Source organism: Microtus oregoni, unplaced genomic scaffold, assembly GCF_018167655.1.
Source record: "Microtus oregoni isolate MIOR12 unplaced genomic scaffold, Mior012 000035F_ref0000213, whole genome shotgun sequence".
In the NCBI taxonomy this organism is placed as follows: Eukaryota; Metazoa; Chordata; class Mammalia; order Rodentia; family Cricetidae; genus Microtus; species Microtus oregoni.
In genome coordinates, this window is record NW_024543094.1 from 20,208,636 (window position 1) to 20,228,656 (window position 20,021).

The following is a 20,021-nucleotide window of genomic DNA, read 5'->3' on the forward strand; positions in this document are numbered from 1 at the left end:
TTGTAAAAGTCCAGGCACTCGAACTTTCCCGGTAACATGATCAACGAAGGCATAAGTGGTTCATCGGGTCTGGGAAGTCAGTTTCATGGGAACACCTACATCAGATACTCTTGGGGTTTTCTCCTGCTCCATTAGGAACTTATCTCCTCTGCTCATCTCTCTCCTCAGCTCTCCCCACCTCACCTTCTGCTTCACCTAAACCTTAGCAGTGTTTGCTAAACCCGGAGAATGACAGAAGAAAAGGTAACTGCTGGGGACAGAGGGGAGCAGAGGCCACCAGAGACGCTGCGTCCCCTGGGGAAGGCGCACCAGGGAAAGAAAGGTGGGGGTTATAGTTGTCCCATTCCACCCAGAAAACAGTCTTGTCTCCAAGAGTTGTCCCTGTCATGGTGGACTCAGGGCTGCTTTTCCCCAGGGAAGATGGTCAAATTCTGAGCTCAGACTGCCATCTTTGGGCTATTATGTACATACAAACCCTCCCTCCTCTCGTTACCTCAGTTTACCCCGAGGACCACCTCCTAGTAACCCCAATGGGAATCAGCTCAGATCTCCTCCTGAAGCTGCACTTGACCAGCTGGGCCTTTGGTGCCCACATCAGTCAGTAGTTTGGTTTGTACTTCTTGGCATAGCACAGCTTGCCTGGCATACAGTGGATAGCACTGAGGTTCATGAGCTCTGGTCTCGGACTTCTAGGGTTCAAACCTAGCCAGTACCACATACTAGCTATCCACAGTTTATATCTGTACCTTGACTTATATCTCAGGTCATAGTGAGGACCCAGAGAGCAAATGTGTCAGCATCAAAACAACGCCTATACTTGCAAATCCCATCAATTACTTCTTTTGCTGGTGTCTCCAGCTCTGCTAATAGCTTCCAATGGAAGAGGATACTGACTCAGCTTCTCTTTTGTAACCATCACATCTAACATAGACGAACACAGAAGTTCTCGGAATGTGTATGAGATGGATCACTTTTGCTAAACAAGCCAAAAGCCCACTGCATGGTAATACGTGATGTTAGATTCATTTCCTATATCCCTAGACTAATTACATCATTAATGAGAACATAGACACAGAAGGGACATACATATGTGTATATCACACACACACACACACACACACACACACACACACGGTGGAAGGATTTACCGCATGTACAAGCAGAGCCACGGCATGGAGACTGTCTATTCCCTGTGCCCAGGCCCACAGGTGGCCCATCTTTTTATTTAACTTCTGCTCTGCCAAGCATCCCCTTTCTGTATAAGACCATGGTTTAGAATCCATTTCATCCTTTTTGCACTGAGGTTTCCTTTTCTCTTATATGTCTATGAATCTCAGGCTGACATAAGTTCACCTGGAAAAATAGCAGCGAGTTTCTCCTTGTCTGGATTATTATTTTTGGCATCCACCTGCCCACCCCTTCTTGGCCTGTGCAGATGGACTGTATTCTGTGGAGGAGGGTGCTTAGACCATGAAATACATCCCAAGGTCCCGAGAACCACCAAACAAGCCATCCTTCTGTTTAACAGTGACCTCTGCACCTGAATGCAGAGACTCAGAAACTCTAGAACCTTCTGTCCTCTAGTTGCTAGTGTAATAGCGACAGAGGGGCCGGGATAAACTCTTGCCTACAGGAGGGAGGCTGTTCCGCATAGATTACAAGGAGGTACACAACGCAGGCGGGTTATCGGCGGCAGCAGCAGGCATGAAGGCTTCTGCACAAACCTCGGCCTTCTCCTTGGAGGCAATATCTTATCTTGAGTCCCCGGCTCCCTGGAGGGCCCAGCTGCTTGTCTGTATGTGCAGATGTCTGTATGCTCGAATCCTTGTATCCTTGTGCGAGGCAGTTGCTTGCCAGCACTTCCTCCTAAGTCCAGGGCTAAGTATCAACAGCACCTGAAACCCACCATGGCTTCCTGAGCGCATCTGATCTATTTAGTGTCGTCCCAGGCCTGCCTTCTTGTCAGTTTGCATCTGGACCTACAAACAGCAATTTGTTCTTCGGGGTCAGGCATGGTGTAGGGAACGTTGCTGCTGCTGGCTGTCCAGGACTGCCAGCAGACAAAGAGGACTGCCAGCAGACAGGAGATGGTGCCCAGCCTCCTTCCCTGCAGGGGTCTCTACATTCCAGACTGGGACCCTATTGTCTGGCATCCAACTTGGAACACAGGTTTATAAGCCTGGTGTTCTCAGGGGCACAATGTGGGCGGAAGGAAAAAGAATCGCGTTTATTTCACGTCCACCCACAATGCTAACATCCAAAAATCACAGCTCCCAGATGGAAATAAAGAGCAGAACTGCTCTGGCGACAGAAGCCTTTCAGTGGTCACCGTCCTGTCTCAGATAGGCTCAGCACCTGTAGCAAGGACGCCTTTGGTCTCCTGTCTGTGACAAGGGCACTGCCCCCATGTAACTCAGTGTTGTCCCAAAGTGCCACAGTGCTTCCTCCAGCATCACACACACACACACACACACACACACGAACAACAATATGTAGCCAGATGAAATGATCCCAGAATTGCTAAACACACACACACACACACACACACACGAACAACAATATGTAGCCAGATGAAATGATCCCAGAATTGCTAAACACACACACACACATACACACACACACACACACACACACGAACAACAATATGTAGCCAGATGAAATATTACAGAATTGCTAACCACACACACACAAGAACAACAACATGTAGCCAGGTGAACTATCACAGAATTGCTACACACACACACACACACACACACACACACACAAGCTTTACTGTCTGATGTGAACTCTGCTCTCCACATTCACCATCCTCTCCCCTCACCCCAAACTGGCCATGAACATCAACCGTGATGATAACACAGAACTGATATACAAATAGCATGCCACACACTCAAAAAAAAAAAAAAAAGGCTTTTAGACTTACCTGCGGGGGTCATGAACTTCCACGGAAAACTTCTTTTCCCTGAAATACAGATTCTCCAACTGTCTCCATTGGAATATCTGGACGGAAAACAACGGAGTTTAAATTCAGAAGCAGTGAGTTCCCTGGTCTCCGTTCCTTCTTCGCTGAGTAACTTTTTCAGCAGCTGAGAGTTTCCTTATCAAAGCAGAGACCTTACAGTTGTTGGTGCCTCCTCCGGGTAGCCTGCCTACTACTAGTCCTTGAAACACACACACACACACACACACACACACACACACACACACACACACACACACCAGTGGGTGTGGATTTTTCCTGCAGGTTCCTTAACAGGAACAAAACAAGTTCTTTTTCAAGTTTGTTCTCCTTTGGCTCCTGCCTTTGTTGAATTCTCTAAGACAGTTCCCAGCTCGCAGACTTTTCCCTCCAAGGAGAGGGAGAGGGGGTGGGGGCGGGGAGATGAGAGGAGGGAGGAGAGGACCGGAGCCCGGGAACACGGCACTCAGGAGGGAGCGGTAGCCATCTGCGCACGCTGAGGGCTGAGCCGCGCTTCCTCCCCTCGAGTGCTGAAATGGGAAGGCGTTCAAATTCCCAGCCTCCCTTCGGGACTCCACTTCCTGCCGCTAATGTGCAAGAGCCTCAGACATCCTCACTCGCTGGAGGGCGGAGGCTGTTGCGACCATAGTTGGGGGCAGGCGACTCAGGATCACAGTGTGTGCTTGTCAGGCTGCTTTTTCCCCCTCCAGCACAAAGCGGGGGAAGGGAGCGGGGGAGGGTGCGGGGGCGACGGACAAGAGTTCTGGCGCTATAGGGATACTGCTGTCTTGCCTTGCCAGCAAGAGAAGGTCCATGGAACTCCAGGAGTGAAAAAAGCTGTTCTTGAGGTTGGGAGGCAATTAGGGCGCTTTGGATTGCTCTAGGAGCGGGGTGTCTTTTTCTGGATGAAAGTGAAAGTTACTGAGCCGTCTAGGGAATGTCACCAGAGGCTAAAGCTTTGTGCAAGCGGGTTTGCATTCATTATGCCCACGGAGCTTCCGTTTCCTTCTGTATACTTAGAAGTGAGTTTGTTTTGATCAAGAATAAACCAGGGTGCCTGATCTTGTCTTTCCCGGAGAGAATGGCTGGTTCTTCCCAGCAGGCCTGTTTGTCTACTCCATATGGGGGCATAGCATTTTAGGTTTAGTTCCACACTGAGTCCCCAGCTCATTACAGACATGCACCTTTCAGATAGGAAGGTCATTTCCCTGTGTTCCATAAGCCCTGTTTTCCCCAGGCCCAGAACGCAGTTAGTCAATACTTGGCCAGTGAATTTACCACCCAAGTCAAACTGGGCTGCAGTTAAAACCCGTTTCTAGAGCGGCTGCATTCTCTCTCAGCTCACACTCTCCTCGGCGGGGTGGAGTTCTAAAATGATTTTGTCTGCATGGGTAACCTGAGGGGCGAGGAGCAACTATTGGTTCTCACCAAGGAGCCACCTCTTCACCCACAGGGCATTTGACTCTGTCTCCCTGGAACCAGTCTCCCTGTCTCCCTGGAACCAGTTTCAAGTGAGCATAGAGACAATGCAAGGATAGCAAATGATCCAAAGTCCTGCCCTGGCTCAGATGCTCTGTGTCCATCCCGCCTTAGTCAGTTAACTATGCAGAACTCAGTCACAGGCGGTGGGTGCTCTGCCTCCACGAATCCCTCAATGGAGACACTTCCAGTCTCTGATAGCTGCTCACTCTATGACCTTGGCCTTACATGCAACCTGCCAAACTTGCTGGGCGGTGGTGGCACATGCCTTTCATCTCAGTACTTGGGGGGCAGAGGAAAGGGTTCTCAGTGAATTCAAGGTCAACATGGTCTACCAAGCGAGTTATAGGACAGCCAGGCCTGTTACACAGAGAAACCCTGTCTAAACAAAACAAAACAAAACAAAAAACAAAAGAACTAGAACTCTAACCTGCCGTGCTGTAGAATGTCATGCATGGCTTTAGAGTCTGAGCCTCTGTTTACATCCGGATTCCCCACCTTTCGACTCACTGGCCTTTAGCTTGCAGCAATTGTCTTAGCATCGGTTTCCCCATTTGTAAAATGTTAAGAATAGCTCCTGTAAGATGGATCTTAACAGCAGCAGATCCTGAACTCCGCAGTGGTATAAATAAGTATACAACAAACATGGAGCTCACTGTGTTTTCCGTGTGCTCTTTGTGCTCCCAGATTCTACCAAATGAGAGGGAGTTAACTGCAAAGCCACCAGAATGCTTTCCTTAAGTTTCTCGTCTTGACTTGGAGCTTAAAGAATTAAATTAGATTATGCGTGTGCTGGAAATCTTATAATAAGTATAAAGGCCTCTCTCTCTCTCTCTCTCTCTCTCTCTCTCTCCCTCTCCCTTCCTCTCCTCCCTCCCCCTCCCTTCCCCTCCCTCTAAAGATGTGCTTCTTAGACCCTGCTCTGTATCCACCCTAACCAAGCACAGTGGATCCTTGCACAGAACTGACTTCCTGGATGTGTGACTTAAGAGGCTCATGCACCTGCTGTTGCCATCGTGAAATTCCCAATGTATTTTCCTCTACTTGTGTGGATCCTACCACACAAGTGATATAGTTGGTCCTTGTCTCAGCAGCGTGGAGTGGAGGTGGGAGCTGGGAGTCACATCTGCGTCGGATGTACAGACCACAGAAGGTAGACCCCTCCCCAGGAAGAAAAGAAGCCACACCTGGCGTGAGCGCTTTGGAGTAAACCCCACTTGTGCCTTCTTTTGGAAGTGCCTCAGGCCTGATAAAGAATCCTGGAGCACAATGCTCAGAGGGTCGGTTTCCTGGCAACTTCTTCTTCCCCAGCTCCTTGCAAAAATATAAAACCCACACCATGCCTTTCCTCTAAGTGGTCCCTGATGCTGAGCAGTGTGGAGATCGGTGTGGCTGCCAAAGGGCCCAAACAAAACCATCTGGGCTTACTGCCGCCCCTCATTTTAGCCAGGGTGGCTGCCCAGGGAAAGGGGAAGGGCTTCTGCCTTGCTGCTGCGCTAGAGGGTGAACCTGGAGTCCTGATCCCCAGGGTGTGTCCCCGGGGTGATGTATTTTCTGTAGAAATTTTTGTAGCAGGGGCAGAACAGTGGATTCCCTGATAGCTGTTTTAGCACAACTTTATTTTGCAAATTAAATACTGGGAAGGAAAGGTGGGAGTAGAAAAAAACGAGTGGGTATTTTGTCTAGATCTGATAGCTGCTTGGGCCATAAGAAGAATCCCAAAGGAATGGATGAGGACCTGCAGCTACACTGCCTGCTGCTCTTTTTCCTCACTTGAGAGAGGGTGGAGCTAGGGAGTCAGCAAGCTGCTGGTGGTTGCAGTGGGAGGAGTTGGAAGGCTCTAGGGGTGGGGAGGGCAGGGACAGCTGTTGCTGGCAGCAGGGCTGGATGTCATTTAATCTGAAGGCTCTTCATGGGGGTCTAGGGCATTTCTGTTCATGTGTTGCTTAGAGCCCCTGGCTGCTCAACACTCAGCTCTCAGTCTGGCAGAGCAAGAGAGCAATAAGGAAATAAGCAAAGGGAAGATGCTTGGCTCCCCTGTAAATGGGAGGGATGAGCTATTACTATCCTTGGGGCCACTCCAGAGGGGCCTCCATGACCTGGTTCTCAGAGATCCAAACTATCCCTGCAGGGTCATCAGTGTGATTTGAGACTCCACACAAAGACTCACCAGACAGTTGACAATTGTGGCGAACACTGGGCTAGCGCCCATGGACTCCAGCTACTTCCGATGGCCATTATATGCCAAAGGAGCTAATTATAAGCATAGCTTAGCAGTTCTATCAGTAATCAGGGGGTTCTACTGATTAATACCTGTTAAGTCAAGGGACTCCAGCTAGGCATCTCCACAGGGTTCCACACAGTTTCTTTGCTCATTTAGCAGCCCCTCCCCCAAGGAAAAAAAAGTGGAAGTTTTTTTGGAGGGTGGAGGAGAAGAAGCAAGACCCACAGAAATGAGGGGAAACTGCCTAGGGCCACACAACAAGTTTCTGAAGGAACCAGAAATAGAAGTCAAGGGCACCTGGTTCATTACTCCAACCACTAACTATGCAGCTTTTCCCAGGAGTCCACCAATTAGTGCCAACAGCTCTCGCTCGCTAATGGGTGGTTAACTTTACAAGTGGAGCACTTTCTCACAAATGAGCAACAGCGTGGCTGTGAGAAGGGCAGCATCGGACCAGGGGTTTCTCTCCCCTACACGATCGCTTCGCTTTTCATTCACACTGCAAATTACAACACGTGTTCCTTTTTTCTTCCTGGAGACCTAGCTTCGTCCAGGCTTCTCCAAAGCAACTGCCTCAATAATCAGCAGCTTTAGTCAAAGACTAAGAGACAATGACTATGATTAACAACAGCCCGATGACTGGGTTTGCATGGGAAATAGAAGCTTAAGAGGACTGGCATGGTGGCTCTTGCTTGTGAGCCTATCACTCAGAAGGCTGAGGCAGGAGGATCATATATATATATATATATATATATATATATATATATATAATCAAGATGCCATCTCTAATAGTAAGAATCATAGTAATGAGTTAAGAGACTACTCCTCCCCCCAAAAATTTAGAGAAACCATCAGGAAGGTATGGTGTTTGTCACCATATACTGAACCCCAATAGTCCCAGATATGAGTTCCCAGTCTTTGACTTAGCCTTCCTATGGCCATAGGTCTGCTACTTTCCCATTCTAGACCGGAGTGCCCTCATGTATAAAACCGAGATGGGAATCATTTATCCACAGGGACCAAACAAAAGTGGCCAATAACTATTGTTTTGGGGCCCTGGATGTGACAGGGTGTTCTGTAAATCCGTAATGAGCAGGGCCCTCGTGGGCCCTGGCTCCTATTAGCCAGTCCACTGGATACCCATATCCTGTGCGTGGCTGAGGCTGTGGCAGAGGAAGGCACCTTGGCTCCACTTCCTCTCCAGCCAGCATTTATGAAGCACTGTGGGATAGCCAAATAGAGTAACAAGCAGGCTGTCAGGATAGTGTAGGAATAAAGACTTGAGAGGAAGCTAGGCTTTGTGGCTCTGATTCTTGACAAGGACTTTTGGGAGCCTTGTCTTCCTCTTGTCCCTGAGGCTGAGTCATAGAGCCCCTGAATGACCTCCTTATGAGTAACTTCCTGCTTCATCCAGAGGGACTATCATACAGAATCCCATCAGCCATCTGGTCTTCCTCCTCCTTACACAGAAGAAGCTGCTCCGGTGGACGGAGACTAAGAGCTGCCAGAGGCCAAGTACGTGATTGATGTTGGGACTCCGGCCTTGTGACTTCTTGTCCTGTGCTCTTTCTATTCTGCCTCAAAGCCACGGTGAAGAGCCAGAACAATGATGCTTCAGACTAGCTTTGGCAACCTGAATTGTGCTGTGCATGTCCCAGACATTGGCGAGGAGTTCTCAGGGAGAACGACACTCACAGAGAGGAAGACTCTTCAAGCCCAGAATAAAACAGACAAAAAAAAAAAAAAATCCACTTCCTAATTTCACTTCTGCTCTTTCCCCTTTCCTGAAACACTACCACTCATGACTCCCTGGGTTTATCTTCGCATCAGCACATAAAGATGAGATGGCAAATGGAGGTACAACAGAAGGTGCCCAGCACTGTGCATTTGGGGGATTTGGTCCTGGGCATCCTCGGGAGAGTCTAGGGGACAATAGAAGGAGGTACACAAATGTGGAAGAAACAGTTGGGGCCATGTGTCCACTTTAAACAGTTCTGTAGATATCCAATACATTTTACTTTATTTATAAGGAAAAGAGAAACAAATGTATTGTGTTTTAGGTTGAGCTTGATTCCCCATCTAATCCAGTCTCTTTCAGCCAATCACATTAGTGGATGTCTATGATATATGGATGGCCATGCTAATAGGCAAGAGGAAGAGTATGATGTCTACCATGTGTTTCTACAGCTATCCCCCATCCCAAAGAATGTGCAGCTACTTATCTCTCCACTCAGGAGTTGAAAATACTTGAAAAAAAAAAGAAGTCTGTCCTGCACACAAGCATACAGACTGTTTTTATCTTGTCATGATTCCCAAATCTACACAATGTCCTAACTGCTCCCATAGCCTTTCCACTGTGCTAGGTACTGCGGATCTCACAGGCATGAGTTAAAGTACATGAGAAGTTGGGCATGACCCTAATACTTAAGAAATTGAGGCAGAAAAACTGCTACCAATTTGAGTTCAGATTAGTGAGTTCCAGGCCAGGCTGAGTTGCACTCTGAAACCTGGTCTCAAAAACTAAAAGAAATCAAAGTATAGACAGGACCATAAATGCATCATATGCAAATACTGTATCATTTTATGTAAGGGGTTTACCAACCCAAGGTTCTGGAGCGAACTAATTTCCCGTGGACAATGAGGGCCGGCTCTCATTTCAACCCTCAGATAACAATACTACATCACCAAGGAAAATCAGGGCAGGAACTCAAAGCGAGAATCTTGAGGCAGGAACTGAAGCAGATGCCATAGAAGAATGCTGCCTACTGCCCCTCTCCCTTGTGCTTGCTCAGTTTTCTCTCTTATACAACCAGGACCTCTTGTCCAGGGCTGGCACCACCCACACTGGGCTGGACCCTCACTGCATCAAACATCAAGAAAATGCCCACAGGTATAGAGGCATTTACCTGAATGAGGTTCCCTATTCTCAGAAGACTCTAGCTTCTTTCAAGTTGACAAAAAACTAACCAACAAAGGAATGATAATTCTGGCTTGGAGGTCAGAGGTTCTCCCTCTGGCCTTCTAAATCTGAGTCTCCAAGATGAGATATGTATATACCCTGTCCAAACATAGGTCAGAGCTGGCATTTCAGCTCCAAAGAAATCCAATGCCATTCCCTTGAACTTTAAAATCAAGTATCTTGTTCTAAATATTTCCTACTAATGGTTAAGATTGATTAAACAATACTCATTAAAGCATGGTTCCAAAGTCATACCATCTACCACACATTTAATAGCTAAGTATCTTTAATGATCTAATTTCTTTGTGTAGTTTACTAATTTTAGAAATAATGCTATGAATGACAACATTTTCCTATTGGGCTACTGAACTAATGTATCAGCACATACAGAGTGCTTTAACTTGCTGCCTGCTACCCAGTCAGCATTCAGTAAGCGCTAGCTACTCTCATGTCCGTTACTCTCCACTGATTTCATGCTACTATTCTTCTTAATGTAAAACATTAAGTTCTTGAGGGTTTGATCATATATCAGTCTAAGTTCAGGCTTGCACTATTTTCTTTGAGAGATGATGAATATGGTACCAAGGGCACTAAAAATATTTTCCTTACATGTTTTATGGTTATTTGTGTGTGTGTGTGTGTGTGTGTGTGCGTGTGCGTGTGCGTGTGTGTGTGTGTGTGTGTGTGTGCGTGTGTGTGCACACCACAATGCAGGCACAGGGGTCAGAGGACAACTTGCAGGAGTCGGTTCTCCTCTTCTCCATGTGTGTTCCAGAGACTGAACTCAGGTTATGGGGCTTGGTGACAAGTGTCTTTCCCCACTAAGCCATCTTACCATTGCCCAAATGTTATCTCTTTAACTGACTTTTTCAGACTGTGAGCATGAGCCTAACCTTCATTCTATTTGGGCAGAGTTCAAGCTGTTCTCTGTGGGCTTGTTTGTGCCTAGTCATTTCTAGCCGAGCCCCTCACCTGCTGATGTCTAACTGCATCTCTGCATCATCTCTACCAAGTATGTCACTCACCATTCACAGCTAACATGTGATGTCAGCGATGCAGCCCAGGCTTTGCGCATGTGAGGCAAGCATTCTACTGAGCTACATCTCCAATCCCACTGCAGTTTTGACCAGAGTCCATTTGACCATTTCCCTGCTATGACTTCTAATGTCAGAACATTGATCCTAAAAAAATCAATGTCCTCCTATAATAGGACTTAGTATTAAACAGTTAATTCAGACAGCATAGGTATTAAATTGAGCCCCTCAAATTGTAAACACCATGCCCATAGGCAGCGAGGAGAGGGTGCATGTCCTCCACAGTTTGTTGAGCATGCACAGGCTCTTTCCTCTTGGGAATGCTTGCATGCCCAGCAACTAACACAATGGCTAATTTTTCTCCACGGCCAAATCTAATGGGCTCAATATGTTTCTCTGGCTTGGTTGCCGCCTCTCACTGTCAGACATCAGGAACTCCGAACTAATATGGTTAATCCAGTAACAGATGCCCAGAGAACCCAGCACTGACCCTTTAATGGATGGCCTCTTCTTAACCCATCAAAAACCTTTTAGTTTCATTTGGCTTAAGAATCATTAGGAAAAGACAGAAGGAGGTTAATGAGTCCTTAACAGAGCCTGGAGAGAAACAGGCCATTTGATTCCCCCTCCTCCCACTGGATTTGATTTCCTTTTATTCCTTTTCCCTGAGGACCTCTCTCTATGATTTCTCCTCTCTGCTTCAGCTTTTTCTTGCAGAAAGGTTTATCATGGACCTTTGGCAAATATGAGCACTTTAAGGAGGCAGTGGCAATGTCCTTTCCTTCCTCTTCCAGACGTAATTCCCCCCCACCCAACAGAGTGAGCCTCTGTGAATCAAGGGGAGTGAGTGATGAGCGGGGTCATCGCCTGGGGATCCGAAACATCCGGGTCTAACTGGATTTTCCTGCAGTGAGCACTTTGCCCCACTGCTGCGTGGCTTAACCTCTCTGCACACCAGTTCTTTACGAAGATTTCCTCCACACCACCTGTAGCAGGTGAGAGAGATGGCCCTGGGGTCACAGGAGTAGGAGAGCTAGGCCCGACCCTCACCAGCTGCAATCTCCAAGAAAGCAGCCTATGCTTCCCTTCTGGGCAGCACAGTAGAGCTGACCCTGTTGTTGGGATTGCATGAGTTAGCCCTGAGGGTGTGAGCAAGAGCGCTGACCCTGCCTCCCCCCTCCTTGTACGCCCCCTACAGCAGTTGGGAGAGAGGGTCCTGCCCCTTGCCTGGGCGAAACAGTAGAGCTGGCCCTGATGATATGAGTGTGGGGGGGGAGGGGAAGACGACCCAGATCTGAGGGCCCCAGAGCTGCAGAACTGGCTCTGCTCCTTGCTGTTGGCTGTGTTGGATGAGCTGGCCAGGGTAGCTCTGGAGAGCTCATCTGGGTAATGACCATAAGAGAAAGCTAGAGAGCTGGTCAACCCAGCTACCACCCAGGTCCAGAACCAGGGCTTTGAGTCGGCCCAGCCCAACATCCACGGCATCCCAACATCCACGGCATCTACGGACTGCTGGAGAAGGTGAAGAGGACGAAACAGCAGGATCTCCATGACACAGGAAAACAACAGGACTCCAGGGAGAGCCCATTACCCTTGAAGCAGACCAATGACTCATAGCAGTGCACACTTAACAAGTACAGATGTATCGACTAAAGGGTAAACTATGTGACTCACCAGGCCACACTACAGCTTCCACAAGATTCTTGTTTGTTTGAGCTCTTCATTTTGTTTTTGTTTTTTTCTATTTTTCTATTAAATTTGGTTTTGTTTTGGGGGAAGTTGCAAAGGCAGAGGCAGATGTGAGGGGACACAGAAATAAGTAGGATTGGAATGTGTGATGCGAAACAAAAAAAATCAATAAAAATATTTAAAAAAAGACTTCCTTTGGTAGGTATGATGGTCAATCACTACTGTGAGTCACCTAGGAGACACACCTCCCTGCGTGCCAGCTAGGATGTTTCTAGGGGAGTTTAACTGAGCTGACCCACCCTGACTGTGGGCACCATCATTCCCTGGGCTGGGGTCACCTCAATAACATGGGAAAGAAGAGAAGTTAATTACAATGTGATTATTTCCTCATGCTTGTGCTGTCTGGCTCAAACCGTGAGCCAAAACCAACCCTTCCTTCTTCAAGCTGCCCCTGTCACACAATGAGAAAAGTAACTAATGCTTGGATAAGAAAAGAGTGGGAATGGGTGTATATAGGGAGGATACAGTATATAGTAGAAGAAAATAAGTATGTAGCACATGTACAGAGAAACTTGTAATGGGCCCTTCTTGCTGATGAGGAACTGGTCCTTCATAGAACTGGTTTAGTTGATTCTTTCTTCCTTTCTCTCTCTCTCTCTCTCTCTCTCTCTCTCTCTCTCTCTTTGTTCTTTCTGTCTTTCGAGACAGGGTTTCTCCTTGTAGCCTGACTGCTCTGGAATTTACTCTGTAGACCAGGCTGGCCTTGAACTCAGAGCCTTCTCAAGTGCTGGGATTAAAGGCCTGCACTACTCTAGTGAGCATGATTTTTTTTTTTTTTATTGTTTTGAGACTGGATCTCGTGTAGTCCAGGATGGGCTTGACCTGCTGATCCCTTGCCACTTCCTTCCAAGCACTGGGATTACAGATGCACTACCATGCCCAGCTTTATGCAGCGCTAGGTGAGTGCTCTACCGGCTGTGACTGTACCAGCTGAGAGCTACATCCACAGCTCTTGCAGATCTGGTAGAGGTGGGCTGGGCCTGGGAGGGAGACGCCTTGCGCTTTGTGTGCTGCTGAGAATTCAGGAGGGAGCCCTAGACCTCTCTACTTGGCCAGGGAGCCTGGTTTGCAGGTAGCAGGACAGAAGAGCTCCAGCTTTCTTTCAAGCTAGCCATGGTTGAAACCTTTGTGCCATGCAAGCTGTTGCCATAGTTTGGCCTGGTTTTTGTTTGTTTGTTTGTTTTGTTTTGCTAGGAGATCTGACTGCCCAGCTTTTCCGAAGCATGCAATGGGCCGGGCTGAGCCACCCTCTCTACAGTAGAGGTCCTGACTGCTCCTCCCCTATGAATCTCCAGCATCCCTGCTGGAGCGATGCCTTCTCCAGATAGAGGGGGAATGAGTTCTAGAGGTGAAGACTTCAACTCCCATAACCCCATCTTTTCAGAAAGGCTGGTCCTACTTTTCAAGCTCTGGTTTCTACCTTTCGCCTGCAGGAATTCTAAAGTGTTCAGGTCAGTTTGAAGATTCCTGAGCTTACTGGAGGAGGAGGGAGACAAGAAAACAACTGAGGTTGCTCAGCGTCCTACTTCCTGCCCAAGCCACATCCTCTCCTCAGCTCTGTTCCTGGTGCCACAGGCTTCCCAGTGCCAACCTGGGTAGCTCTCCCAGGCGTCTCTGCCCATCCCTCTACCAAAGCCATCGCCAGCCTGTGCTGTAGCCATCTTTTTACTCAGATGACCTCACCACATTCAAGCTTCTGGAATGTCCTGCATTCTTTCTATCCTGGAGCACAAGGCCTGAGGCAGTTACTTACCTGTTGCTCAGTAGCTGTGGACCGAGTGAGCGAAGGAAGGAAGAATGTGAAGAAATGGGACACGCCTGGTCCTACAGGCAGCATGTGGCAGGGGTGTGCATTTGAGCTCTAATTCGGCTACCTCCACAGAGTAAGGAGCCTGCACTGATTAAGGTGGCTGCTTCTTTAAAGGTAGGAAGATAAACAGTGAGGAAAGTGGCGAGAAACAATGAGGACCAGAGCTTGATCTGTAGAACCTCTATTTGGTGGCACGAATGTACCATACTAGAGTTGGGAATGCTCTGGGACTTGCTAGCCAGCCAGTCTAGCTGAATGTGCAAGCCTCGGGCCATTGTTTTGCAAAAACAAGGAGGGAGAGACCTGAGGAACAGCAGTCGAGGTTGACTTCTGGATTCCAGCCTCCACAAGCACACAAGTGCACTCACATGACCATCCCTCCCCCAACCGAGTGCATTGCTAGACTATTCATGACCATGGGGAAGTAGCCGTGAGAGCCAGCTGAAGGAAGGAGAATGGTGGAACCCAATCAAGAACTCAGATTCCTGAGCAGCTCTATTTAAACTCAGCATGATTCCAAAATGAACTAGGGGCGTCTATCAACCCAGGAAGCCTGCAGTTCTAATCCCCTCCTGGACTGAACAGCTCATCCTCTGTGGAAACTGCCTCTGTCTACTCAAGGTTCTTTGTCAGTACAGCCTGGCAGAGGGGACCCTGCAGTAGAGTTCACTGGCCCATCAGCAGGTGCCATTGCTCTTTCCCTGCCTGGTGGGCAGAATTGTGTCTATTGGGGTCTGTCTGTGCTGGAGTTGGGTGTTAAACAGGTATAGCAGTTTTTAGAAAGATTTCCCCTGTGAACCATGCTGATTAGGAAAAATCTTCCCGGTAGTGCACAGGTCAGCAAAAGGAACCTGCTGCATTCCCCCATGATGATAAGGTCACCAGGACTCAACCCCAGGGTTCCTCAGTCTAACACATCCACTTCTGTGAAAAAGAAAGAGTTCGAGGACCCAGAAGGGTCTGACGGTCAGAATGACCGCAGCAGGGCAATCTTGAGAGCCAACTGCTACCAGCTCTAAATTTCTTTTTGGTCCAACAGACAAAAATTAAATCAAAGGCAAATCCAGATAGAAGCGATTTTTAAATTTATTTCCTTCTTTCTTCTACCTACAAACAGGAGTGGTGAAAGGCTACGTGTTCACTCCTGTCCCTTGCAAATGTCCTACTGCTTATGTGGAGTGAGAACTTGAACCGTTCCTTGAGAGTTACTCTATTTATACTTAACTCCATCATGCCACTGTACACATATATGCAAGGATGTCTTCAAAATTAACAGTGGGTTGAAACACACTATTAGATACTTTACTTCAAGTACTTCTTTTTTGTTGTTGTTGTTGTTGCCTAGATAGGGTCTTGTTATTCAGCACTGGCTGGCCTGGTACTATGTCGCTCAAGTTGACTTTTAAAGCCACAGCAATCCTCTTGCATCAGCCTCCTAAGTTCTGGTATTATAGATGTGCTATCAAACATGGTGCTCAGTATCTTTTATTTGTTGAGTATCTGTCCATCGGGTACTTAAATCAAAGGCAAATCCAGATAGAAGCGATTTTGAAATTTATTTCCTTGTACTAAGTGACCTGTGTATTTTTACGAGGCAAGAGGTAAATAAGAAATCAACACATAAACCACGGGGCACAGTCAAAGGATAACAGGTCCCAAGGACAAATGTAACCCAAGCAGGCCAGGCAGGAGAAGGGTTGACATTGTTACAAAAGTGGCCAGCTATGAGCTCTATGAGGGACTGAGCAGATACTAACATATGTAACATAAAAAGGAATTGACTCCTGGGTGGGGAGATGGTTCATTTGGTAATGTAGAGTGTTTCCTGGGAAAGCATGGAACCAGCGCCCATATTAAAAGCTGGGGGAGAGAGAAGGAGGAAGGGAGGGAGAAAGAGAGGGACAGAGGAAAGAGAGAGAGAGAAAGTTGGAAATGTAGCTCATAGGTTCAGTCAGAGTAGAGTACTGGCCTAGCATGGAGAAAGCGCTGGGTCTAATGCCCTGTATTTGGGGGTTGGGGGAACCTCAATAAGGCTAATTGCATAAAAGGATCTAGCAGCTCAGTATAAAACAGAAGCCCCCTTACTCTCAGCAGCACCCCTTTTCCATTACAATCTTCCCTTGCTGTTGTGGGGGCCCCTTTCTCTCAATTGCTGGGGGGATTTATGGAAGACTCACCTTCCCAAGCCCTTGAACACATGAGAAACCAGGGCAGTAGCACCCCTGGGTGCTTGCTGTTTTCTGCAGCTCAAGACTGTTACTCTGCCAGCGAGAAATCTGGCCAGCGACCAGTTTTTGTTTTGTTTTCTGTTTTTAAATGAGTTTCCAAATGTCAAACATAAAGTCAATTATGTGATTAGAAACACACAGGCGCACAGGAAACTCACTCAGCTGTGACCCAGAGAGCCTTCTAAGGTAGGGCTGGTGTTCGTTTTCCAGTCCAACGAGAGGGAGGACCATGGAGCCTGGAGTCCAGAGCCCTCATGGTGCTTTGCCCTCTCATTAAAAGGCCAGAACATAAAACGTCATCGCAACCAGGCTGGGTACATGCTAGCGGGCATAAGGACACATGGGCTAGTAAGATGCCAGTATAAACCTTCCTGAATGATCGAGAGGACTGGTAGAGAGCTTTAGGTAGGAGAAACATCTGCCAGCGACGCTGGAGAAAATTCTCAGGCTGTTAGCTGGTCTGTCTCACTGGACAGAACCCTTAGAAATCTACACTCATTAACTCCACATAGGTTTGGTATAGATTTTACTGTCTGTAGTTGCCTTGGCCAATGGACCCTAGAGCTAAGGATAAGTAAAATGAAAATCCCTGGTGAGACTTCAGGGTGAGCAGTCGTACATAGGAGACATGTGATTTGATCATCAGGCAGAGGTCACAAATAGGGCAGGAAGTTCACCAGCAGGCTCAATAAAGCGGCATGGGCCTTGGTTATTACCTACCCAGAGCCCCATCTCACTCTGAAATGAAGTTGGATATGCTCGCCCAAAGACAAATACAGGTAGCCAACTTGGAGCCAAACTACTGGAAGCAGGAAGATGGCAGCTAGAGGCCACGGGAGAGGAAACAGGGCACTGCGGTGAGAAGGTGTAAAGTTCTAAGTCTGGACTACAGAAAGAGTTCTGGAGATGGCTCGCACTGAGCCGTGCAATGAAAGTTGTAACGCAGTCGCTTGTGTTATACAAATTTTGTTAGAATTTTTAAAACCGTAGGGGCTAGAACGATGGCCCAGTTGATAAAGTGCTCACCTTGAAAGCACAAGGACCTGAGTTCAATTCCCCCAAACTAATAAACACAGATTTTTTTTTATTGTCTCATAGGACTGAACATGATAATTTCTTTAAAAAAATATCGATTTTACTTGGATTTGTGTGTGTGTGTGTGTGTATGTGTGTGTATGTATATATATATATATATATATATTTGTATGTGCAAATGTGTGTGGATACTTGGGGAAGTCAGAAAAGGGTGTCAGATTTCCCGGTGCTAAAGTTACAAGTGGTTGTGAGACACCTGACATAGGTTCTGGGAACTGAACTTTGGTCCTCGGCAAGAGCAGCAAGCACTCTTAACCACAGGGCCATCTCTTCAGTCCCACCATCTTAACAGAACCTTGTTTTGCTGTTTAAAGGGGCTAAGTGACTTTGACTGTGTGGGGATGGTCAGAAGAGCCTGAGACGGCTGGTGGCTTTGTCAAGGGGCAAGGAAAGACACTCAAAGCAAGGGTGTAAGATAAAAGAGCTGTGCCCTTGTGGTGTGATGTCCTTGTTGCTCCATGAAAAGTCACTGGTTTTGAAGCCAGAAAGACAAAGTCAGTTCAGAAGCTACTACTGGTTTGTGGTTCTTTTGGCATGAGTGGGGCTACTGAATGCTCCCCTGCAATCATCTGGGATCCGACTACAGCATTTGGTTTTGATTTGCTCCTTCAAATTGCATCCAGGGTCAATGGAGCTCCAAGAGTAGTGGGGATCTGTCTGCAGAGTTCCTCAGAAGCCCGTCAGTCTCAAGGGCGCTGCTATGCTGTCTGGCTGGGTGTTTATTCGAATGTTATAAATACCCGATGTCCCATTTGACCGCTACTGTCCACACCATCAATGTGGCTATTTATGTGGCCTTTCTCAGGGTTGGTGCATGCACGGTATAGGGCCAGGGAGGAAAAGATGTCCAGGAGACTAGACATTGGACTTGGAAGATAATGAAGCCCAGGAGAGAAACTGCCCTGGCCGACTGATCAGATCTGGCTTGGGCACTGGTTCACATGGAGAAGAGTTAAAGATAGACATGGGATCGTTCTGTCTAGAAGCTGGCGTTCTCAGTTTGGGGAGATAGCTCAGTTGCCAAAGTGCTTGCCTTGCAAACACGAGGGCCTGAGTCTGTTCCCCAGAACCCATGTGGGGAAAAACATTAAGGTGTGGCAGTGTAGTGCACACTTATGTCGGCACTGTGGAGTCAAAGCAGTCAGGCTTTGGCTTGTGTGGGGAATTCTGGGTCAGTAAGGGACTCTGCCTCAAAAGAATAAGAACCTAAGGAGTGACACCAAGGCATGTCCTCTGACGTGTGTGCGCAGCGCGTGTGTGCGCGCACGCACACACACACACAGATACATGCATGTACACACATACACACATCTAGATGTGGAGGCATAAGCATGTAATCACAGCTAATTGGGAGGGTGAGACTGGATGATTCAGAATTGGAGGCTAGCCTGATCTACATAGTGAGTTCAAGTCCAGCCTGGGATATCTAGTGAGATGTTATCTCCAAACAAACAAACAAACAAACACAAAATAGAACCATCCACCTGTGTGACACAGTGTTAATTTTTTCCCCCTATTCAAAGACAAAGGTGGCAGTCTGATAGGAATATGAGATTCCCAGAAAAGATTGGAATATGACCTGGTGCCCTCGGAAGTCTGGCATGCTCAGAATGGTCTCCCCAGGAACTTGTGGGAACAGAGGGACCCTGGGTTCCCAGACTCAATAACCAAGGAAGAAACCTCCTCCTAACAAAGGGACATTGTTTGCACTTCGGTCTGCCTCTCTCGCTCAGTATAAAAGAGACGGTAATGATATTTGCTACATCAAGGGCAGATGCTCTCTCATCCTGACAGCGAAACTCTTGCAGGAGTGAACTTACTCAAAGGGGAGAAAACTAAGTTACAGCCATTCTGTCTGTGCCTTTCAGTCTCCTTCTCGCAGACAGAAAGAGAGCAGAGAGGCTAGAAGTGTCGTAGTCCTCCAGCCCCCATACCAGAAGCGAACAAGCAGCATCCAAATTCCCACCATTTACTTTGGAGCTCTGAGTGGATATGAAAGTCACTGGTTTACAAAGCACTGTGTGTGCGTGGGGGGGGGGGCATGCCAGCCAAGCACACAACTACTGAGCTATATTTCAGTCCTTGATTGAGGCATGGTCTTGCTATACAGCCAAGGCTGGTTGAACTCCAGGTTTCAGCTTCCCAAATGTTGGGGTTACAGGCAGAATCCATCATGCTTGGATTGGGGAGTCATCCTGGTAACTTCTTATGTTTCTCCCCGATATCCCTCCTTGAGGATCTGCTCCCCAGCTTTAAGGCTAGGTCTCTTTGCTGACCCACTGCAAGGCCCTGTCACCCACAGGCCCTGAACCTCTACAGGTCCACTCATCCTACACTGTGCTCTGAAGGACTGCTAAGAGGTGGCTCTTTGATCCTGTACCACGAGGGAACAAAGGCCGCGAAATGCTAAGAATGCTAAACACATTAAGTAGCCTTTCCTCTGGCATGTACAGAGGGTGTGGTTTCCAAGCAGAACAGACAATC

The 20,021-nt window shown here is 47.6% G+C and overlaps 1 protein-coding gene across 4 annotated transcripts in view; it reads right to left on the bottom strand.

The window, feature by feature from the left end:
• Nucleotides 1–20,021, bottom strand: part of Frmd4a (FERM domain containing 4A) — a 582,923-nt gene that overhangs the window by 49,560 nt on the left and 513,342 nt on the right. For all 4 annotated transcript variants that reach the window (XM_041630653.1, XM_041630654.1, XM_041630652.1 and 1 more), the window contains one exon: nucleotides 2,924–3,000. In XM_041630653.1, the coding sequence (XP_041486587.1) occupies nucleotides 2,924–3,000 (77 nt within the window). The remainder of the gene's footprint in view (nucleotides 1–2,923; nucleotides 3,001–20,021) is intronic.